Source organism: Gymnogyps californianus, chromosome 16, assembly GCF_018139145.2.
Source record: "Gymnogyps californianus isolate 813 chromosome 16, ASM1813914v2, whole genome shotgun sequence".
Taxonomy (NCBI): domain Eukaryota; kingdom Metazoa; phylum Chordata; class Aves; order Accipitriformes; family Cathartidae; genus Gymnogyps; species Gymnogyps californianus.
Window position 1 is genome coordinate 4,386,040 of NC_059486.1, and position 24,256 is coordinate 4,410,295.

At 52.1% G+C, this 24,256-nt stretch overlaps 1 protein-coding gene across 2 annotated transcripts in view; it reads right to left on the minus strand.

Annotated features, from left to right (window-relative positions):
* MSI1 (musashi RNA binding protein 1) overlaps positions 1-24,256 on the minus strand; it is a 30,378-nt gene that overhangs the window by 4,344 nt on the left and 1,778 nt on the right. Inside the window, exons 5-11 of one of the 2 annotated variants that reach the window (XM_050906624.1) lie at positions 20,458-20,499; positions 18,592-18,684; positions 7,696-7,744; positions 5,597-5,679; positions 4,846-4,963; positions 3,149-3,229; positions 1,798-1,854 (exon numbers count right to left, since the gene is read on the minus strand). In XM_050906624.1, coding sequence (XP_050762581.1) covers positions 1,798-1,854; positions 3,149-3,229; positions 4,846-4,963; positions 5,597-5,679; positions 7,696-7,744; positions 18,592-18,684; positions 20,458-20,499 — 523 coding nt within the window. The remainder of the gene's footprint in view (positions 1-1,797; positions 1,855-3,148; positions 3,230-4,845; positions 4,964-5,596; positions 5,680-7,695; positions 7,745-18,591; positions 18,685-20,457; positions 20,500-24,256) is intronic. The other variant, XM_050906625.1, reaches the window with a different exon arrangement.

A 24,256-nucleotide genomic window follows, 5' to 3' on the forward strand; every position in this document is an offset into this window, starting at 1 on the left:
TTGGATTTGTGCTGGAAACAGTGTTGATAATGTAGGGATGTTGTAGTTACTGCTGAGCAGTGCTTACACAGAGTCAGGGCCTTTTCAGCTTCTCAGCCCACCCCACCAGTGAGTAGCCTGGGGGTGCACAAGAAGCTGGGAGGGGACACAGCCGGGACAGCTGACCCCAACTGCCCAAAGGGATATTCCATACCATATGGCGTCATGCTCAGCATATAAAGCTGGGGAAGAACAAGGAAAAGGGGGACGTTTGGAGCGATGGCGTTTTGTCTTCCCAAGTAACCGTTACGTGTGATGGAGCCCTGCTTTCCTGGAGATGGCTGAACACCTGCCTGCCGATGGGAAGTGGTGAATTGTTTTGCTTTGCTTGCGTGCGCTGCTTTTGCTTTACCTATTAAACTGTCTTTATCTCAACCGAAGAGTTTTCTCACTTTTACCCTTCTGATTCTCTCCCCCATCCCACCGGGGAGGAGTGAGCAAGCGGCTGTGTGGGGCTTAGTTGCTGGCTGGCGTTAAACCATGACAGAGGGAAAAGCACTTTTGCCAAGTCACCAACATTCCTCTACAAATTTTATGCGTTTTGCTGAAAAACACACATGTAAACAAACAGCTGGACTCACATCTCCTTTGCTTGGCAACTGAAAGGCTCAGAGGTGGGGGTCAGGTGCTTATGCAGTTGCATAGATGGTGTCAGGGAAGGGTTTTATTAAGAGGGAGCTAAGATTTGGTCTCCCCCTACCTTCCTCAGGGCAATTTGTTCATTGGTGGTTGCCAACCTCAGCATCCTCAGGAATGAAGACTCCCTGAGGAATGACACAGTTCTGTGCCACAGAAACCCCCTTTCAAGCCTGTTGGTACTGATAATTCCAGGGGAGCTTCTCAGGAAGCTTTTCCACACCCCCACTGCAGAGAGATTCAAACCCTGAAACAGGTGGAGGCAAGGAAGCGCTGGAGAGGAGGAACACCACAGAAATGAGATGGCACATGGGGAGCAAGGTGCTACACAAAGCTGCTTTTCTACGACAAAAACCATGGACACGACAGAGCTGGGGAAAACACGGCCATGGAAGCGAGAGTAGATAGAAGGAGCATCACCTAGAGAGAACACACTGCACACAACCCAGGGGCTGAGGATCCAGAGGATATTTGCACTGTGAGGACACTGAGCCAGGACTAGTCTCTGGAGAATGGTCCTCTGCCCCTGTTCCATTCCACAGTTCCCTACGAGCACTGCAGGACTTTGTAGAGTCCCACCATGCTTGCTTCTGCCCGGGAAGTCCATGTGGGAGTAGCTGGGGAGCTGCACCACCCAGAGCAGGGAAAGCATTCCCTGCAGCCCCTCCTGCAGGGAAACGGGATTAGAGTAACCAGGAGTGCCCCCACACCCTCTCCCTCCTCCCAGCACTCCAAATCTCGTCCTTGCAGCAGCTCAGGTTAAGGTCATTTGTAGACCTTTGAGAAGTCACCCTGCTCTCTGCAGTTTTCCATATCTGGTTTACACCCAGCCTGGGGCGAGGAGCTAAAAACGAGGCAAGCAGCAGGAAATGCCATCTAAGGATTACACGTATTCATTTGGTATGACCTGCATTGCCCTTCTCAGAGGCAATACACATGGCTCTGATTGCCTCTCCATCTTTCCAGCCCCAGCTTTGGATGGAGCTCGTACACATGGAAGAGGAAATAAGGAAGGTTTCCCGTCTAACTGTGCCAGGCTGCAGAGCAGCGACACCACTGGAACAGCCCAAAGCCCCCTTCTCCCCTTCCAGCTTGTGAGTGTAGGAAATGAGCGGGACTGACCTGTGAGCTCAGGGAGGACGGGGGCACTCGGGAGAGGGGTCCGCTCTACACGGAACTCTAAAAACGAAATGCAAGACAGCTTAGGAACTCATCGAACGCCCCGAGGGAGACCCCACAGAGAGACGGCAGCCGGGGTCTGCTGGGGCAGCAGCCTGCAGCCAGACTGTGACCAGACCAGTGTCTTCTTTAAACTAGTTTATAACTGGTGCTGAAAGGTGCTGGACTCCTGCCCTGGAGACTGAAAGGATCCATTTATCCTTAGAATAAATCTGGCCAAGGCAGAGCAAGTGCAAGCTTCACTGTGCGACCCCAGGACAGCCCTGGAGCACTGCTCTGCGACCCATCCAATCTGACCTCTCGGCTGCCATGCCAGCAGGTGCTCAGTACAAGCCACACTCATCTGGGCATGGGTTTACAATGAGGCACTTGAAGCCACTACAACTGAGACCCATAAACTGGATTCACGGAGAGCTTCCAGACAGCTAGGAGGCAACAGCAACTTTCAGCCACAGTGAGCCTGGGCTCGCCTCAGGCGAAGAGGAAACTTCCCATTCCCAGCCCCTAACATCAAGACTTCATATATAAACCGTCACACTGAGGGATGGAGTAAGGAAGGGATGCTCAGAGTTGCCACTTCTCTAGAAAATAGCAAGACAGTCTTTTCTCCGAGTGTGCTCTGCCTCGTTCCCCTGCCTCGCAGAGAACAGGAGGGAGAAGAGGCCCCAGAAAGCTCTGAGCAGCTGCAGCACAGCAGGTTCCAGCCATTGATCGTAGAATCCATGTTCTGAGCACATGGCGGGGCTGGGAGCTCAAAACCACCCAGTTTGCGGGGGATCTGCAGCCCACTGCCCCAGCAGATGCTTTCTGGAGGCTGTGAGTGGTTCAGGCACTGTTCAGAACACAACTGTAGCATTGCAAGCGCCTGCATTTCAGGTGCCTAGGAGTTCCCTGGCCCATGGAAAGCCACATTTTAAAATTCTGTGCTACTTTCAGAGCGGTGGCAACTCCGGTAAAGAGAGACAGACACACACAAAGGCAGCGAGACAGGCAGAGCTGCAGGGGCCCTTCTGTGTCACAGCAGCAGCCCTATGGAGGAGGCTAACATAAAGGGCGTCAGAGCAGCCTTGGGCTTTTCCTGCCACTGGAGTGTGAGGATAATCCTAATGAAGGACAGGCTGTTCCCACCTATTCCAGGGCTTCTCCCCTCCCCCTTCCACATCCGTCTCCAATTTAAAGAAAGACCAAACAGGGGAAAGGGGCAGAGCCTGGGTCACCGATCATGCTAGGATCATGCCAGGGACTCCCGTCACCTGAAGGCAGACCAAAAAACCGAGCAGGGAGCACCACTCACCAGGGAACTGGTAAGTGTAGCCAGGTGCAATGCCAGTGTAACTTCGACTCGCGTAGGTGGCAGCTTGGAAGCCTGGATAACCTGCGGGAAGAGAAAAGGGCTCTGTTACTGCAAGCTCGCAGGGTCCATGTCCTCAGCGCCTGGCTGCTCACAAGCAGCGTGACCATTAGTGTTAGAAAGCACGAATAAGGCTAATAGCAGAAACCCCAGGAAATTGCTGGGCAGAGTGCACAACACACGCGAGCCTGCAGAAGAGTTTTAGCAGGCCCGTTTAATTTTTTCCTCACTCCAAACATGTAAGGACATGGAGATTTCCTTCTCAGAAACTCACAGCTCTGCAGACTAAGGCTTTCTGATGCATCAGCTGGATTTACAAATAGGAGGAGATGAGGGAGGTGGGGGCATTTGAACGGCTGTATAGCTCTGAGTCACTTTTGCACTAGAAGTGCTGGCAAATGTAGGCAGAGTGCTTCTTCCTGGCGCAGGGTGGGAGGACAATTCCTGCCATTCCCCGGGAAGCTGACCACCTATACAGAATAAGCCTGTGAGAATGCAGGGCATTGACTCAGAGATGAATATTTGATTTGAGATCTCCCAAGACATGAGTACGTGGATTTCCCAGTGACTCAGCTTGAGCCTTGCTGCTTTAAAATTCAGATGGCTTAGAAAAGGCAAAACCCAAAGCCACAGGCTGGAGATTTTTTTTCCTTCAATAAGTCAAGAGAAAACATTGGGGAAAAAATGCCCTTTTTGGGGTTTTGTTCAGTGACTAACTGCTACTCAGCAGGCTTAGCAAGGAGAACGAGGCTGAGTACACCCTGCCCAGCAACACCAGCAATGATCCTGAGCAAACAGTGTGCTCCTGGGTCAGCTCAAGCCTGGCCAGAACAAATGTGGGGAGGGAGAGAAGCCAGGAACAGCACCCGCACCGAAAGGATCACGCTTGACTCTCAGATCCAGGCACAAGGGTTTGTAGACCTGGAAGTGGAGGCTACAAAGGACTTTTTTAATCTTTTATCTGAACAAATTTGCCTTAGAATCATTGATAGACATGAAACCCAGCCTGCTTGTCACCAATTTCTCCTTACAAGACAGTCCCACGATAAGTGTAAAGTTTTCCTTGCAATACCAGATACTTGCTGTCCCTGAGAGGGAGGGAACAAAGTGAGACAAAGCTTAACTAGAACTTTAAGGGTATTTTTACAGTCTTTAAATGGCAGTAAGGACATCTATATGGACCCCTGTTTCAAGTGGAAGCTCGGGGGCTCTTTAATCAACTAATTCATCAGAAAGCCTGTAGAAGTATGGGAGGAAGATGCCTGGACACAGATTACCCCACACTCAGTTCAGCTATGTAGTTACATCCTATTCCACGAGAGGCATTAAAGAATTAGAGTCTATCTGCTATAGCATCGCGGGGCTGTTAACAGAGTTGCAGAGGGCCAGAGCTGCCCAGCACATGGCTGCGCCTGGCCAGCTCTGGCTGTCGCAGGGCAGCAGTGACAAGTTTGCAGTTTTTCCAGGTGCCACCAGAGGGCAAGTTGTGATCGCAAACAGGTCCCGGTGCCCCCCAAGCGTCCCCGGCCTTGCACCAGGGAGAGCTGCCCTTGGCCGCCCTGCCTGCTCTCAGAATAAAACCTCTAAGCTGCTGCCTGGCACGACTGGGAGCTGGGGAGGAGATCTGTCCTTGGGCTTACCCAGCATGCCGATCCCGAGCATGAAGGCATCCATCCCGTAAGGCATGACTCGGGACCGCCCTCGTGCCGAGCCCGTTGGGGACATCACCTCCTTCGGCTGGGCTTTTTTACACTCCACCTGCCACAAGAAAGTAAGGATCAGGCTCAGCCACCACGGGCACAGGGTGCTGCCACAGAGCACAGGCAGTGGCTGGGCTGCAGGCCAGGCAGGGCTGCCTGCTGTGACAGCACTCCCCAGCCCCGGCCACCACCGGCAGGCCATTCCGCTGTCCTTCCCTAGCGTCCCTGCCTCTGGCCTGCATGCTGCCAGCCTTCCCTCTTGCTCTGCAGCCACCACAGGCAATGGGGAGCTCAAACACTGCTTTTCTCCTCCTGGAGCTGCCTTCGATGCTCTGCCTGGCCCTGCACCAGGGCCTCAAAGCCTAATTTTCCTCATTTGTGAATAAAGGTAAAACCTGCCCCCTCACAGGCCACCAAGAGGTTTCATGTAACTTCAAAATGTCCAAGTACTGCACAATTCCTCGTTACAGTTAGCTCTTCTCCTTGAAAACTCAGTATTGTGCTGGTTTACCTCCACACTGCGAGTTTCTTTCCCAGACTGGCTGCTATGATTTTGGGGAAAAGACTCAATCCAATTCCCCACTGCAGAGAAAGTGCGTTGGGACCTAAGTGCTTCACACCCTGCCCCTGTGCCACTGCCCCGCTCTATCCCTCTATCCGTTCTTCCCCGAGTTCTGCCCCAGACACTCACCATTTTGTTGTTGATCTCATGGAAATGGATTTCACACACTTTTTCCACAATGTCCTCGCTTTCAAATGTGACAAACCCAAATCCTGAAGAAAAGGCAAAACTCCTTGATCAGGTCAGAGCTCTGTGCAGTTTGCACCCACTACCCACATCCTTTTAGTGGCAGGACAAGAGAAGGACGGTACAATCAGCCCTTTCTAAAACGGCTGTCACTCATCTTCCCTCTCCAGCAAATCCTGCTTTTATGCACAAGAACAGGATCGTCCCCTTACAGATTCCCCTTTCCTCCTCATCCTGTACTTCCCATCCTCTCTGAACCCAACTGCTCTCAAAACCAAGTTGTTGTTTTTTTTAAACTTTGCTATTTGCAAGGCAAAACACATGGCTGATAATGCTGGGGAGGATCCCGGCAGACATTCACACAAAGAGTTGGTGGAGAAATGAACAGCTGCTTGCCAGGACATCACCATCCTCGCTAAACGCACCCCACCAGCAGTAACACCCTGCACGTTTCCTCGGCTGTCACTGGTCATAAAGCCTTGTATAAGCAGGCAAATATCAGCAATGCAGTTGTACAGAGCAAGACAGATATACGCAAGCAAAGCAATTTGCAAAGTTTCACCAAAGTAAGGTTAGCATCTGGGGTAAGACAGGACAGCGTGTTCCTGGCCCCTGGCCCACGCTCACACCTCCTTTCTCTCACCAACCCCTTTGCTGACAGTTTTGGCAAAGACCAGCTCGGGTGGGCAGACTAAACTCCTCTCAGCTGACTGCACTCGCTTCCGGAAAACTGAGGCAGGTGGGAGGATGTCTTTAAGCTTGCCTTACAAGCAAGCTGGGATTAAGCAGAGCTTTCTGCTTTCCAGAACTAGCCAATTCCATGGTGCTTTAAAATAACTTTTAAAAACAGACGGGGATCTGCTGCCCAGAACTCCACTTTTTCCTCCATACTGCCAGAAAAGTTTCTCTCCATAAACTCCTCTGTCTGTCTGTGCCCAGGTAGTTACACACCATTCACCTCGACACCCACAAGCAGAGGGGCTCGGGAGTTCAAGAACAAAACCCTGATGCCAAAACCGATCCTGAGCCCCATCAGACCCCCACCAGGCCTGCTGCGCCCTGGGCAGAGCCCCATGCTGCCAACACAGCAGTTGGCAGCTCTCGCTGCTCCTTCCGAAATGCCCAACTCCTCTTTAATTGGACTAGTGACTGGGAGGCACCCATGGAGAAACAGGGGTTAACACTTCTTCCCTTTTAAGATGAAGCTGGAACAACATCCGAGGCCAGGCAATCAGAGTAGATTTAATGGCTTTAGAAAAAAGCAAAAACCTGAAGGGCACACAGTGCAGTGAGAGCAGAAGGGAGCGTTCCCTCACTGGTCCGGGGGCAGAGGTACTTGGAAGTGCTTCAAACAACACACAGACATGAGAGTGGCCCAGCACAGGGCTGTTACTGGCCCTGATTTGGAAGGTGTCAAAGCTAAGTTTGCAGGTTAAGTTGTTGCCAATAAATCTCCGAGCTGGTGCAATGCTAGTGTCGAGCCCTGCCATGCCACCGGGTAGTCAGTCTGAAGACTCACCAGGAAAGCGGGAGGCAGGGACGCCCATGGGTGGGCTGGGTCCGGAGAGGGCAAATATTACAGCCTTGCTCCCATCCTGTAACCAGACTCCACCAGCAAGACTCGCGTAAGAAAAGGTGACCTGGGAGCACAAGCAGGCTCCGGGCCGAGGAAGGGGCGAGAAGCAGGCACTCGTCAGGCTCTCGTGTCAGCTTTCCCAGAGCTCAGATTACTCGGGACAAGGTAAGACACACACTGTGGGACGGAGCCACGGAGGTAAGCAGGCAGGGGAGGGGGCCGTCTCCTCTCACATATCTGCAACTCGGCGAGTTTACAGCACAGGAAACGCACTGGACAAAAGCTCTCTGTGCGGCAAGGGACGCTGGTAAAGGATGCGGATGCAAAAGGATGGGGCGACTGGAGGCAAGATAAAGAGCAGCTGCGACCCGCATCCCCTGCTGCTGGGATACTAACCCCTCCCTAGGCAAGGCAGGAGGCAAACCCTCCACAGTTCCCTCTCCTAAGGCCAGAAGACCGCTCTCACCTCGGTGTCGGTTGGTTGTCTTGTCGAACATCAGCATCGCATCGTCCACCTGCAAAGAGAAGGGCTCCGATCAGATTACTGCTGTTGCCACGAGCATCCTCCAACACATTTGCTCAGAGCTTCCCAGGCCTCCCCAAACCTGAGGGGATTGAGATGAGACCTCCTATCCCCAAGAAGGAAACAGGGTGTACACACACACGCCAGCTACCACACCAGGCGCTTCCCCAAGCCACAACCAGCACGGTCCCCCCACCAGCCCAGGGCAGGTGCTGCTGAGCCGAGCCCCCTCGGCCCGGCCCCTGGCAGCAAGCGACCCCAATTGTTTGCCTGCGGCTCCAGCCGGGGGGCAAGGAGCAGGGAAGGCATTGTTCCCAAATCCCGGCCTCAAAGGAGAGGAGAATTAAAGGGGGGAGAGAAGCAAAGCTGGAGAGGGGAGAGGAATAAGGGGCCTCCCAGCGACAGGGGAAGCGGAGGCCTCAGACAACAGAGCCTGCCTGGGAAAGCTGGGAAGCGCCCCTGCCCCCACCCCAGAGGAGCCTTTCCTCTAAGTGAGGTTTCCCACTGCTGGAGGCTGTAATTAGAGCAAATTTACTGCAAGGCCTGAGCAGGGCTGCCTTCCCGGGGGGAGGGGCGGCCGGATCCCATCCCCCAGCCGGCGTGGGGCTGCTCTCCTCCCCGGCGAGCACATCACCGCCTGGTGCCACTTTTCCCCCCATCTTCCTGCTGGGTGTTGCCTTGCAGAGACGCATCTGCACCGCTCCGCAGGTCAGGCCGAGCAGGGTTAAAAAATACACTTCAATCCCCTCCGTGTAAGCCCCAGTGTAAACCTGTCCCACTGACCCACCCCTCCTTCTCTAATACTGCTGCCTTAATCCGATTATGAAACTGGACGTGCAAGTGCTCAGGGGAGGCGGCAGCAGTCTCCGGCCAGCAGCTGCCCTGGCCGCCCTCCTCCTCCTCCTCCTCCTCCCTGTGAGACAGCCGTTCCCCGAGCAGCGAGCCCCATGCGTCCCCAACTCCACAGAAGGATTACTCCCTTGCCTTGTCCTCGGGAAGCATCTGCATTGCTGCCTTCTCAGGAACAGCCCACCGGCAAGGGCAGAGCACTGCTCATACTGTGGCGCAGGCAGCCACTGGCTTCGCTCATGGAGAACCCACAGCCCAAGCCAGGGAAGGGAGAGGGTTCCTAGCCTCAGCCCCCCCAGGACAAAATGGGACACCCAGCTCCACCTCAGTGCCACGAGGATGGAAGGAGCCCTTGCTAACATTTCCAGTGCCATCATGAGCAGACAGAGACCATCTTTGATACCGTTGGGCTTGTCCAACACGTCCACCCTGCCAGAGCCAGGTGACAACAGACAACCTGGCTCCTGCTCATCTTGCGCGCTTCCCGTCCCGGCTCAGCCTCCCTCGGCCAAGTCAACAAACACCTGAGAAATGTGCCAGGCATCCAGTCGGAGCCACAGGGGATGTAACACTTCACACAGACCCAAAGCAACTCCTCAGCAGCTTCCCAAGACACCGCCAGGGAGCTGGGGGCTGACAGCAGCTCATCACGCTGCCATTCCCCATCGCCACTCGCTCCTGCCCCTGCACCACTTCCCTTCACGGTGCCAGCACAACTGTGACGTGCTGGGAGGAAACCTTACATGGCTTAAAAACATTTCAAGAGGTTTTACTGTCTGGTTTTGTTCATTTTTTAAGCTAGATCCATTCCTCCATCCAATTCACAAAAAGTCTGGGCGCAGAGCTGTCCTCCTCCCCAGTAAACACTGGGAGAAAGCTGTGTCAATGGCACTCTACGGTGGTACCAGTCCTGAAGACTTCAACTCAGGTAGCTGGAGCCCACAAACGCATCACGATGAGATGAGCACGGGAAAGAAAAACCCAGCAGGGACGAGCACAGCCCAGCTGCTGACTTACTCTGTCCAACCAGCCCCAGCAACAACCTCTTCTTCGCAGAGCCTGGAAAGCGGGAGCAGCTGCAAGTGGCAGAGCCCAGCGCACATCCACACACAAAACCACCTCACAGCAATGTCCCGGGCAACAGCCAGGTACTCCCACGGTGCTCGAGCACTCAGAGCTGGGAGACGTGCAACCGCTTCATCCCAAACCACACTCCATACACCAAAAGAAGAGCTGCAGCCCTCCTCCATCTGAGCTTTTTTCTAAGTTTCTGCTGGTGCTTTGAGATCACGTCTCTACCCAACACCTCAAAACGTACTTATTTTGCAAAAACATATTTACAATAACACACGTACTCTATTTGAAAGCTGCCACAAACTAAATCTAAAATAGATAGATATTTAAGTGTATATACACATAATATGTGAAATAGTCTTACCCCGCTCAACTCTAGGGCCTCAACTCTGTGTATGGCTACAACTGGTGGTTTTTATTGCCAACAAAACCTATACATGAGCATCTTCTCGTCTCCTTCCAAGGCAACAGGTGAGATGAGTTGGGTGGTCTCAGACAGCACACAGCCAGTGCCATGAGATAAAGCAGGGTCCTGCAACCCTGGGAGGGGGTTGTCCCTACAAAGGCCAGCAGGACAGGCTGCAGACTGTAGCACACTGCGGAGCTGGGAGAAAGGCCTTGCCTGTGTCCACAGGGAGCAGCCATTTCCAGCAGCCTGCCCAGGGGGTCCGGCCTCATGCCGGCTGCGCCCCAGATCCCCCCTCGCTCTTGCCATCAACCCTGCAGCTAGGCAAGGGGATGGGGACTGGTTGCCTCAGCTCACAGGCCTCCCTGAGGCCCAGCACTACCCAAACACCCGGGCAGACCCTCGCACGACACGCTGACCGCTGAGGGGATGGAGGTACCATGGCCGGCTCCCACCAAAGGCCAGGCCGGGGGCAAGCCAAGCCTGCACCGACTCCGCAGCCACAACTAGGCATGAGTGGCAGCCCCCGGCGGGCAGCTATCGTGGCTGCGAACCGACTCCCCCCCCCCCGCGCCGCCACCGCCGCGCCGGGCCCTTCCCGGCTGGGCCGCGCCGGGCCCCAACAAAGGCGGCCGCCGGCGGGGCCGTCGCCACGGCAACGCGGCCGCCAATAGCAGCTGCCGCCCGGATTAGCGCCGCGCACAAAGCCGCCCCGCTGCGCCGGCCCCGCGCCCGCCCCACCAGCGGCGGCGCCCTCACACGGATCGCGGCCCGTGATGGCCCCCGGCGGGTGCCCTCCCGCAGGCCATCCCAGGCAAACCACCGTCACACACAAGGGGTTCACACCGCTAGGAGCGAGGTCCCACAGCGAGACCCCTCCTGCACCGGCTCTGCCCCCCTCCCGGGCCTGCTTCTGGGGGGACTGAGGTGCCGCCATCTTGCCTCACCCCCCCTGAGGGAGCCAGCGTGCCTGGGCTGAGGCGGGTTGTGAGGGAGCCAGGGGTGTGGTGCTGCGAAGGATGGGGGAACAGGGATATTTTGGGATTTCCATAAGGGCAGGAAGGGGGTCTGAGCCCCTCCAGCGGGACAGGAATGGAGGTGCCATCTCCAGCCCGTCCCCGATGGCTGGCAGAGACAAAACAGGTCCACTACCTGAGAACTGGATGTAGAAGTGTGTGGAAAATGGCACTTAAGAGTTTCAGAAACACCCCTAAGTTCATTTTTAATAGGGTGTGGAAATAATCTATGATCATAACTTTACTTTAACAAAGGCTTTTTTGCTGGGTGAATTGTCTTTCTCTCCATTCTCCCCCCCCTTAAATAAATATTTGTTTCAATTCTTTAAACATAGTCAAAGAAGCAGATCACTTTACTAGAAAACTGTTTAGCTTAGTGGTCAAGGCTCTCTCTCAGGGAACAATTTAACTTGCTGGTCCAAGCTTCAGTTATCCAACATTTGAGGTTAGAAGTTCAAGGTTTGTTAATGTTGAGGGATGATGTCTCTCCTCATGTTTAGCCACGAGGGTCAAAAACATCAGGGAAAAAAGATGGAGTCCCAAGAGCAGTGACTCTTGCTCTCTAGGTCTATCCTTCCCAAGGAACCCTACCACAGGAGACAACTTCTTTGGCAGGTATTTGGCTGTTCAGGGGTATGTACCACACCCCTGAGCCTTAAACCCAAGCTGTCCAACATCACCTCCTCTCAATTCTGTCTCCAGTGGCTCTCTCTAACTTTAGAAAACCAAATGGCAGTGGAAGAAAGATAAAGGCTTTGGCTCAGTGGAGGTAACACATTCAGAAAGTGAAAAAAGGTTTGTCCCTGGGGAGGAGGCTCTTCTAATCCTCCATGGATTTGCCACTGCTGAGACCTCCTGCAGAGGAGGGCAGCAGGCAGCATCTTCCCGAGAGGAGGAGACAGGCCGTTCTCAAACCAGCACCTGGTTTTGATGAGAGCAATGTGGTGGTGACAGGAAGGAAAAGTGCCAGTCACAGGTTTCAGAGAGAGACTCCACCAAAGCAGCCCTCAGCCTAGCCAAAATATTCAGGTGCACAGATACGAGGCATTTCATACCAAAATGGAACGCAGTACTATCCACCTGGCCTTGGGCAAAAGGCCTGATTGTTTTCAATGGCTTAGTCCCACTCTAATATCTTTCAGTCTTCCTGGGACAGTCATAGGTGTCTGCAAAAGGGGAAGCCAATGACAGCCTCATGCAGATTTAAAAAAACCAATAATAAAATTTCCAACACAAGTTTGATGAGAAATGTTGGATGCACTTCCACATGGGCAGATCTTGAAGAAAGTTGTAAATATTCAAGCAAAGGCTTTGCAGAGTTGGGCATCTTCCACCTGAACAGCAACTAAAGATGGCTGGGCTGGTCCTAGAAGGAACCATGGCAACATCTTTGTAGAAAAATCAGGCAGAAGAATAATAACTGCTGAGACAGCTTCAACGTGGGAAATATAAACCAAGTGATCTAGATGGCCACTCAGCCATCCTGTCAAGAGAGGGCATCAGCAACGCTGCTAGGTTCTCCCAGCTGCTCAAACAGGACAGGCCGATTCCGGGGAGAAGGACACACCAACCCAGAGCCCGGCTCCAAGGAGCAGGCATGCTGCGCCCGCACGGCGCCAGGAGGACCCTTCTTACCCCGCTCTGCAGAGCCGTTCTCAGAACTCTGGGAATGAGACTTGGCCAAGGGACAGAGCCCGCTCCATGCCACAGGTGAGCGGGACAGCCTGTCCAGGTGTTCCTGCCCGCTCTTGCACTACACCGCGGGCACCTGGCAAATATCAAATGAACCACTGAAGACCTGAATGACCATTACTGCTACAGCATTTTTGGCTATCTGCCTACCAGATGCGGAGCACAGAGAACCCTTTGTTCCAGAGGCATTGTTACCACAAGCCAAACTGCCTACTGCCGCATGAGAGGTGATCAGATTCCCCTTCTCCTCCCCTCCCCATCTGTTCATTGCAACCATGTTACGCGTGAGAATTTGCATAAATTGCCCTCTGATCTGTGGAAGAAAATCCAAAATCCAGTTTGGAAATCCACAGCAGGTTGACAAGTAGCTTTGATCCCTGAAATTTCCAGAGAGCAGCAGATTAAGGATTAATTAATTAACATTATCCCGATCCAAAGTGAGGGAAATCACACTCACTGTAAGCACAGGAACAAGTCTTCCTTTAAAGAAATTCCCCATCAATATCTAAAGATTCTCCAATTAGTCAGCAGGGAAAACTCATTTCATATACCCAAGTCAACCACACCATTCTTCTGGCAGGTGTACATGAATATGCATTTGTGACAGACATGCAAACCCTCATCAAATCGAGTGCCTCAGATACGGTGGTTTTCTCTCGGTCGGGACAGTACTAGAGCTATTGCCTGAGTGAGATCTCAGAACCTGCCTCAGGCAAACGGTCCAGAATTTGGACTGAGTATTAGATGGCAGCCTAAAGGTCAGAATCGTCCTCAGACCTCAGCAGATCTTTTTTCTTGTTTGCTTCCAGGATATTTTTAGAGAGCAGATCTCTCTCTGGGCACAATCTGCCTCACAGAGAGGCTGAGCTTTCGTGACCGACTCATCCACATACGCAGATCACCTGCAGGCCCAGCGAGAGATGCAGACTGTTCAAGCACCCTTGGAGCCACAACTGATTAGTGAGTCATGCAAAGACGTCATTGTGAATATATTTTTTGCACTTCTGCTTCATGAAATGCAAAAGCACACAAGAAAACCATGAGTTCAAACACCTGAATTGGGTCCAGGCCCCCATTTCTTCCAGTACCTCTGCACTTCTAGTTTCTGAAAGGATCAACTTCTCTCCTAATGACAAACAAAAGACTGGCTGCTCCAAGTCAGAGCAGAGGTCCACCTTGCCCAACACCCCCCAAGATACCAATCAACAACAGACACCTTTGGAAGAACATAAAGACAAGGCAAGGATATTACGACAGACCCCAGAATACTCCATCATCTTCCAAGCCGTTTGTGATCTGGGGATTTCCTGAACTCAAAGGGGTGTCTGTGTATTTAAAAGACCTTCCATGAATTTATCCAATCATTTTGGAGCCTATGCAAATTTTAGCAACAACATCCTGGGGCAAAGATTTCACAACTTAGATAAGCTCCATGACAAAAAGACCTTATTTGTTCTGAGCCTCCTATCTTGCAATTTATTTGACTTTCTCTACCGCAAAACCTCATCAGACCAACCCTCGAAAAAGAAAGATGATCTGAGTTTTTTCAGTTATGATTTGAAACAAATAACCTTGCTTACAAGATCAGAGACCCAATGGTCCAAAGAATTTACTCTGATGGCCAACCCCTTTCCCCCCCCCCAAAATAATACAGAACATGTTCTCACAGGTTGAAGTAGAAAAGGAGGAAGCTGGGACTCGAGCTCCTCTGAGGCATCCTCATACATGTTGAACTAGACAGAGGACTAGCTATGCCTGAGGTGGTAGGTGCAAGATATCTTCCTCCTCTCTTTCTGTTTCAGGTTTCAGTGAGGGTGGTAGCCTGAATCTAGAGAGGCTGTTGAAATACTTCCTTGTGCAGTCTAAAGATCTCCAACACCATCCAACGTAAGCCAAGACAGTTGGCTACACATACTGTGAATGCAATTCTTTCCAGGACTTCTGTCCTACAGTTGAAAAAATAATCTCCTTTAGAAAGCATGTCCATGGCCTTAGCTTGCATCGCAGAGAGATTTGAGTTTTGGAGCCAGAAGTGTTTCCTAGAGATCCCGCTATGTTCAAAGCCCTAGCAGCTGCACCTGACAAACCATAGCCAGCTTGACAGCACTTCTCAGTCTCTCTCACCGTACTAAAAAAAAAAAAAAACACCTTTGTATTTTCTTCCTCAGGAAAACAGCAGCCCATATTTTTTTCACAGTTTTGGAAGAAAAAAAAAATAAAGCGATCCTTCTTTGAAGCAGAGAAACTCACACTGTATTTGGGATCCTCTTTGAAGCTTCACCTTTTGTGTCTGTTAAAACCAAGTATTTTGATATGAAGAACTGGGGTGCCAGCCTCTCCCTTTCTTCCTTTATCCCTAAGTAATACTCATGGATTTCCTCCTCACACATTTTCATGTTTCTTTTGCCACTTCCATTTTACAAAGCTGAGAGAAGGTTTTGGACACAGCAAGGAAAGAAAACAAAACAAAAATAGGAGAATAAGCGGAAATGCCAAAATGGAAAAATCTGACTTGGGAATTTTGTTTTATGAAATGGGAAACCATTTCACCTCCAGCCCAACCAAACTTCCATTTTTTTCCTGCTAATGGACATACGAGGTGTGTTGCTTCTGACCCAAGATCCACCAACGCTAGCTACCTCGGCAGACTTGCAAACTGCAGTTCACGGATTTGGACCTGAGAGAACATTATGATAATCTAATTTGACCTCGTCTGTACTGCAGGCCATAGCACTTCCTCTTGTAATTCCTACAGCATGTGCATGCTTTCTGTCTGGACTAAAATGTATTTTTCAAAAAGCATCTATCCTAATTTAAAGGCCTTAAGTGGTGGCAAATCTAACACACACTTAGGCTTGTGGCCTGAGGGTTACCTAGAAGATAACCTTCCCGCAAAACCCATTCAGCAGTCTGTACTCCCTTGTCCTCAGAAGCAGAAGATGATCTCTCCCTGAAGCTGAGATCCAAACTAGGCTTGCCACTGGATTCTCAAAGATTGACTAAAAATCACCCCTGGGAACCTGGTACCTTGATCTTGAGGAATCAAGACAGGATGACTTGGTGCTCCCTGCTCTCTCCTCTCTAGATCCTAAGTGTTCCCATGCCTCCCTGGGCAGGCAGGAGGAAAGAGGAGTGATTTTTCTCCTGCCAGATCCTAGAAAACTGTGGGTCCACTCGGAAGAAGAGGGAACATAGACAAAGCCATTTCCTCAGAGGGTAAGTCCTCCAAGGAAATGCTTTAAAAGGGCATCCTTAACAATTCCTTTTCAGACAGTCCCAATCCAACCCCAGAAGTAGTACTGGCCCAAATGGCTTAGAAACTATTTTTTCAGACAGGCTTTCCAAGATGAGGATAACACGACTGAAGCTTCACCACCTCTCACTTAAAGATGCCATAAATCGAGGAGATGAAGACCACAGAGTCAGGTGCCAAGAGCACCTCTAAAGAAGGGACCCTAGGAGACCTCTGAAAGCAAGGAGGCCCCACAGTATCATAAACAAACACCAAAAGAGCCTGTGCATCAAAATCATGTTCTCCATGAGTCACATCTGAAATTGAAGGCAACAGGCTTTTCTTAGCCATAGAAACCACAGAGCAGCGCATTCAGGGCTGAGAACCCCAGAGCAGAGGCCACCGAGGCTCTCCTCTGAAACACGCTTTCCCGCTGATCCTGCACATCAGCCATATGGAGCTACCGACTGGAGAGAATTTCTCAGGAAACAGTTCTCCTGGCCTTCGGTGAATTATTTGAGGCTTAGCCTGGAAGGTGGTTACAGGCTAGGAATGATGCTTTATACAAGAACTCTGAGGAGTCTCTCCTCAGCTGAAATGGCGAGATGAGTCAGAAAACTGCCCCAAAAATGGAGAGTCAATCTGACCAGCCCTGACCTCTCCCCATGGAAACTCCCCAGAGCCAAGAGGCCAGCTGCATCGGCCTAATGCAGATTTTGAGTGCCGGATGTTGTCCAGGATGCTGGTTCTTTGGAAATGAATCGCACTGAGCTACGCAGAACTCTCCCTTCTGCCCAGTCCCAAGAAAACAATCTGACACAACCAGTTCTTGCCAGTCTCCTGACGTCAGGACACCTTTCAGCACATGACCATTAAACAAGAGGAACATAACAGCATAACAGCCCAAAAGAACTGTAAAGTACTTCTCAAACTAGAGCAACCATACCTGCTTGTAAAGCGAGTGCTACATGACATGCTTCTGCTTCAAATTAACAGAGGTACAGTTAAGGTTAAAAGGGGATTACACCCAAGACATTTTGTTTTCCTATCAAACGCATCCATCAGCAGCGCAGAAGCACATGCAAGTCAAACTAACAACCTTCAGACTACACAGACACACAGACACCACCACCTTTAGTGGTGACACCTTCAGTGACACCATGTAAAAGCTCTTGGGGACACAACAGAGTTTGCTTATTTCTAATAGAAAACAAAACCACACAGAGCTAATGACTAGCAAACATGGGGATATCTGACCACTTTTGCTATTGCCACTTTCTCTTACGATTGAACAGAAATACAAAGGAGCCCCACTTTGCAGTCACAATAGCGTCCCAGGACATGCAGATTTGACTTCAGAAGGTGAACAAAGGTACTGAGCAAACACTTGTTCCAAACTTTCTGCCCAAAAGTTCCAATGATATGGCAAAACTGGTTACAAAACTCCCCTTCCTTTCACCAATTAATGTGCCTTAACATAACATCACCCTTTTGCAGGATCTTTCAGAAGAAAATTAATACCAAAGCCTTCATCCCTCACACTCTACAGTCCCCATGGTACTTTCCTCCACATCCATGATGCTATTATCAGCAACATCCTGGCCAGATTACCGCCCAGCAAACTGTGTTCTGCCCCCCTAGCTGGGCAGGACAGTCCCAACAGCTACAGAATCCAACACTTCCTGCCCCAAACAGCAAACCCATGCACAACACCACCAAACAACAGTGCAGCAGTCACAGTGCCCTGCCCCAGAGGTGCCCGCATTCAGCATTTGGGTACGATGATCCCCTTCAGTTCCTAATCCCATCAAAAATCTTGGGATCCTTCAGTCCAATACTACTGAGATTGCTCCTGGGGATGCTCACAAGCTCCTGACACAGCTGAAGGGCCAAGACTGAGTCCCCTTCTAGCCTCCAATTCAATCCCAACTCACAATTTGCACACCTGGCTGTCATGGACCACGGCACCAGTGACTTCCATCCACAGAAGCCTACCCTTCCCACCAGCTGGCACAGAAGAGCCAGACCAACACAAGGGACAGACGTAGTGCCAAATTTTCTTCAAACATCCAAAACTAACATCACTACTTGCCCGAGACTCAGCAGAAGTTTCAGGACCAAAAGGCTTATTTTTAATAAATAAGGATTACCGAAATATCAATCACAAGGCTTCAAGTTAGAAACAGGCCAAAATCACAGGTTTGATGCTGCAGCCACTCTGTTAGGAGTGTCTACAAACCTTCCTCCAGCGTTTGAACAAAATGCAGATCTGCAGGCCACAAGAGGCCTCTGGATAGGGAAAAACTGGAAAACCATTTCCCTTAGCGGAGGTCCTACTGACTCCAGGAACAAGCACAAACTCTTTGTTTCACATCATCACAGGGCAGGAGTCAGTGGCTGCAGCCCCTACGAAGACATTACAGCCACCCCGTGTCTGTAACTGACCTTCAATCTACTTAACCCCGTGCAAAAGACTTGCAAGCTCCTAATCCCGCCTCCACAGAAGTTCAGAAAACTCCTTTTTGCCCCAGAAGCAACAGCTTTGATCCAACACCACTCAAGAGACTTACCTTCCCAAACTGCTCGAAATATTGTTTCACATCCTCCACAGTAGTGTTCACGGACAGACCACCCACAAATATCTTCTTCGTTCGGGTCACCATCTGGAAAAGGGAAGGACAGGAATTCACCGAATAAACCCAGAGCGAGCAGAGAACGAGACTCAAAAGACCACTAACTCCCCTCCGCTGCTGGGAAGCGCCTGCGCCTTTGCTGCAGCTGAGCTTCCACCTTCTCAAAGTCCTCTGGCCAAACACAGCTGGCAGATCTGTTCCACGCCAGATGCCAAATCATGCTCTCGCCCTCGCGCCACCCCATCGTGCTCACGCAGCCACCACCTCCTCCTCGGACAGCACATCACCAGCCTCTCCCCTCGCTAACCTGCCACCGCGCCCTTGGCACCTTCACACCGCCCCGAAGGTGTGGGGCATGGCTGTCCCCTCCCCAGCCCTCCAGCTCTTCCCGCAGCCCTGCCACTTTGCACAGCCAGCCTCCTCCAGGCTTCCCCAGAGACGCCTGCTCTGCTTCCCAGAGCGGAAAGACGGGCAGGAGGCCTGCCAGCGCAGGTAGGCTCCCCAGGCTTCGCCCTCCTAGCTTGCAAATTGCAAAGCATCCGGTCTTGCACGGAGTAAGCCTCATTGTGCACCCATTCCCCAGTCACTTAAATGGAGCCTAGTCAACTCCCAGTTAAATCTCTTTTGCCTTTGCAAGAAGGCAAAGAGAAGATCCCTCTGCCACTTGTCACTCATGCAGCTGGAACAAGGAAGAAAACTAACTACCCTGAGAGGGGCCATTGCTGCCAGGCTGAGGCACACCGACATCCTTTGAACCAACTCTCCAGCTGCATCCTCCCCTTAGCTGCTGGGCTACACCCCTGCTCTCAGAGGAACACATGGTCCTAATTACCCCAAGGAGCACAGGGCTAATCCGCAGCAATTCCCTGGTTTGGAGAGCAGCCCGTTCTAACACTAAAGCACCTTCTGTCACCAAACTGCTTAATGGAATTAACCCAATTCCTACCATGTGCTTCCTGGCTCCAGTTACTCGGGATACCTGCTCACCAATTGTTCTCAGTGCCTGATCCCCCTTACTTCCCTCCCGGCACCAGTCTCCTCTTCCCTCTCTGCTTCTCGACACTGCTTCTCCCCAGCTCTCTCTCCCGTGACAGCACTTGGAATAGAGACTTCAAACTTTTAAACTCCCATCCAAGAGCAAAGTTAAAGGGAGGCCCAAAGTCTAAGGGCAGTCCCCAGCCTGCTGCTGGCTCCTCAGTTAAAAGTTTCTAGCTGCACACCTGGAGAAAGTTCCTGCAACTGCGCATTTCGATGCCAGAGCCTCTTGTAGATAAGGTCCAACACCAAACTCCTTCTGCCTTTTCCAGTGCTGAAGCACACAAAGGCACTTCACAAAATGAAATCCTTCTCCCCCTCCCTGCCACACACCTATTTGTACACACGCCTGTGCATACCCATGACCCTCTTTCCACCTGTATCACATCGCAGCATGGAGCTGTTCTGTATCTCCTAAGGCCTGAAACTTCCAGACACTGGCTGCAACCTCGGAAGGACTAAGTTCACCCTGGGCAGCATTTATTTCACCAGCTTTAACTGGTGCATCCTAAAGTACAATTGAGGGGCCTCCTGGTTCCTCCAGTGCCACGCAAACCCCCAGTGCTGCGCTGCAAGCCCGACAGGAGCACACTGCAGCGCAGCACGTCAGGCTGGCGGTGCAGCACAGCAGCTCCTGCTCCAGGTGAGTCCTGAGCAAACCTCAGGGAGCGACTCCGTTGCGTGCACTGGCAACCTTGCACGGAGGGACAAGATTTACCACCACGAATTTTGCCCTTTGGGGTGGCAAGGGCTGCCCGCAGTGCTTACCTTGGGCTGTGCTCGGCGGGGGAACGCTACCTTCGGGTCAATCTGAAAGAGATGTGGGGAACAACAGGTGAACATGCTTTTGGTGCCTATTTACAGACGCAGGGTTTCCTCCATGCGCACGGCTGTCCCTGCCCACGTGGCACCTTGCTAAAAACCCAAAGAATCTACCCGAGGTGCATAAAATGAAGCTGGCTGCAGACATCTTTCCCTCTCGGTAAGGTGTAATCCAGGGAGACTACAAGTCCCAGCATGCAGTGGTCTGTCTCTGGCTGAGCGCTGGCCAGACGCACCCGAGAGCCCATCACATGCTGGGATTAACAGGCTGGGCTGCACCCTCCCACTCGGCCTGCCCCTGGGTGCCCTGCATCACCGGCCTCATATTAAAAGTGCTTTCTTTTGCCTTTTTGCTCTCCCCCTCCACTCTACCTACAAATACAGAGCTCACCTGGGTAGTAACAGGGCAGGAAAGAGGCAGTGCACAAAAAGCCAAACATTTCATCCCACAAAACACAGGGTGAAGAAATAAAAGAGCAGACAGGACGGCACAAATTAAACCAAGGAGTCCAAAGCCCCACAGGCTGCAGAGGCTGTGGCCGCAGGGCAGTGTGCTGCCCCTCTCCCCAGGCTGCGCACACACAATGACACGATGCCTCCCCTCCGCAGGCTGAGCCCTCCATTGTGCCTGTTCAGCTTCTCTATAAACCTGCTGCCGGTCCCCGTGTCGCCATCCAGGTGCCGCGCGTTCTGCTGGGCTCAGCACAGATGAGCACGTGCCTGCATTGGCCTCACACCGCCACAAAAGCCAGGACAACACTAATGCAGCTGCAAGCCAAACACCCACGAAGCCTCCTCTCCTCCTCAGCCACCACCTCTTTCTTTATAGCCTATTTTTACAGCAACTCCTGTAAAGTTACATCACATCAGGGATGATCCAGACCTACAAATCAGCTTACAAAGACCTGTGGTAAAGGCAGGTCTGGCTCATCCCCGCACTTGGACAGGCTGCAGCTGGGAGGGCAGCTCAGAGCGTCGTCCCGTCAGCCCAGCAGCTCAAACAGCCCAAAAGGAAGCTGTGTTTCTCCAGCTCCTCTCGCTGCTTTGTTCAGCTTTCCAGCCTGGCCACCCTCCCGTCCCACATCCTTTCACTTGTCACACAGCCCCGGAGCTCGGCCTCCCTGCACCCTTCCACCAGCTTCTCTCCCTGCCTTCCCCACCTCCATCCTGACTCACAGCCTACAACATAAATAAACTCAGCACGCAAGTAAACAGAGGCAAAAGTGAAGAGCACAAATAAACTCAAAAATAAACCTCCCTCCCCAAGCTCCAAGCGCCAGCAGATTAGCATACCCTCCAGTGCCTCCCTGGGGCATCTGAACCGTCCCTCCCCTCCCTGCGCGCACACCCCCACCACCACTTCCTGGCTAGTGCGGACACCCACAGCAAATTCTGAGGACAGGGGACGGCAGGAGACCAGGAGGTTGATGGCAGATAATAAGCAAAAACAATAATCTACTGTCTTTTACTTCTCAGCCAGTGTCATTCAGCTCCTGCCAAGAAGATGCTTTCATACTCAGCAATGCTAAGCTCAGCCTCATTTTCTCATTACCCTGAGTGTGATCAACTGGGCAGAGATAACGTGTCCTCCTGGCTGGAGGGAGCAGGCAGTCATTTCACAAATTCTTCTGCACAACCAGCTATTGTTGCAGGTAGAGGGAGGCCGGGGCGACCGACTGCAGGGGCAGCCCTGGGAACACGCGGAGGGGAGCGAGTTCAGTGCCGGACTCAAGTTACTCGAACTGGACTGCTCCTCAGTGGCTGGAGTCTTTCTAATTAAAGCAAAAGCACTGGTACCTTATTCCCTCATTTCTGGTGTTAAAACAAATAGCCCTGGAGGAGTTGTGTTTCAGTGTCACCTACTGACGTAATGGATCCTTTTTACAAACCTAGATAGAAATCTGCTAAGAGTAAGAGCATTCAGAACTGCTCAGATTGTATCCAAAAACCAAAACCCCGAGATCAGGCTGCGGTGAGTGGAAGTCACTTGAGCACAAACCACTTCCACTTCACCCCGCAAGGCTGTAGGGACGAAGAATCCCACTGATGTCGCAGGTGTACCAGCAGGCTGGCCGGGCTCCTCAGTAACGCTCTTCAGGCCACCTACAGCACCGTTTTATAGCTCAGGTCACGTAACTCCTGCGTTAACCCAGCTGGTATTGGTGCCCCAAAGCAGGGGGAGGGCATGCAAGGACCGGCGAGACCTCAGGACTGGGTTTGTTCATTCATCGCACCTCCACGGCTACCTTCACTCCGTTGGTCTGCGCAGAGAGCCGCAGATCGCTCCCTCCACCACAAAAGACATATCCAGCAAAAACTCAGTAACGGCAACAAAGAAACGACAGGGCGATCCAGCACCGCCAAGCCCGCTCTTCCCAGAGTGCATAAAGAAGAAGCTCAAGGCAGCGGCCAGCTGCAGCTTTACAAAGTCACGCAAATCTTTCACCTTGAGACTGCAAAGCCAATTCTCATATCAAGCATTTTCATAAATAACCCAATAGGCTGCTGCTATGTAGCTTACAAACAAAGAGGAATCTGAAAAGCACAAGGTTTCCCCGGAGAATTGGGCCAACAGCCCTCGTTAGGGTAGGAAGAATCAGAAAACAATGAAGCAACAAGTTGGGCAGACACTGTCTATCAGGTGCTGCTTGCCAGAGGACACTGAGCCTCGAGAGAAGGCTGTCCTTTCAGGACACCAGGCCTTTTCCTGCAAAGTTTCATAAAACCCTAAATTAGGATTCAGATGAGTTTGTGTCATTTAACCCATGACTCACAGCAGAGCCTTTCAGCTCAGCAGGGAAAAGGCGTACGGAGGCTCCATGCAGTACCACAAGACCAACCTCTCACCAGGCAAAACACCCCAAAACATCTGACCCAGCTGAAAACCGTGCTAAGTAAAAAAATAAAAGGGAAGAGGGGAGAGGATCAAAGTTCCTAACAAAGGAAGGGCCCTGGCGAAATGGCCCCCATTCTCTCTGCCGCGCCGGCGGGGTGAGCGGAGCAGATGCAGCCGGGAATTTCAATGGCTCGCCGGTCCCCGCGCGCCCTGCGCCACGAGGCCCTTCTGTTCTCCTGCAGCGCCCACCCGTCCGCCCCTGCCCTGCCCATCCCTCCCCGCCCTCGTGGGCCGCACGGTGGGCTGCAGAGCGGCTTCGCACAGGCAGCAGCGGCGGTTCGGGGAGAAGAATGGAGACCATGGGTTTCGGCTCGCTCCTAGCCCCAAAACGCTTTTTGGATTAGTGCTACAACAGACATCCATCACTTGCCTTTCCAAGAAGGGTCTACGCCAGCCCACAGACTCATGACGGGACTAGCTGAGCAGACACCGTGTTTACACAGGCTAGTAAAAAAAAGAAAGAGAAAAAAAGAAAGCCCTGGGCCCTCCTCAAAAGACTTTACCGTAACCCTCCCCCAGAACAACACTCACTTTACATCACTCCTGAAAGGAGGAGGGCTGGGAGTCCTGGGGACCCAGCCTCGGCCAGGAAGGCTGGGGTAGGTTTAACCAGGAGCTCCCGTGGGGAGGAAGGACCTGTGCACATCAAAGGGAGCGATCCAGGCAGTTAAACAGGAACAGACATAAATCTCGCTGCAACTCACGCCGTAAACCCTAAGAAAGGGGGTCTCGCTCTCCCGCCCTCTCCCTTCTGCCAAGATAAAGGCTAGGACGCCCGAGCCATGCGCTGGAAGAAATAAGTTGCGCGTTTGGACTCCTCGGCAGCCTGTGCCCGGAGCCAGAACGTCT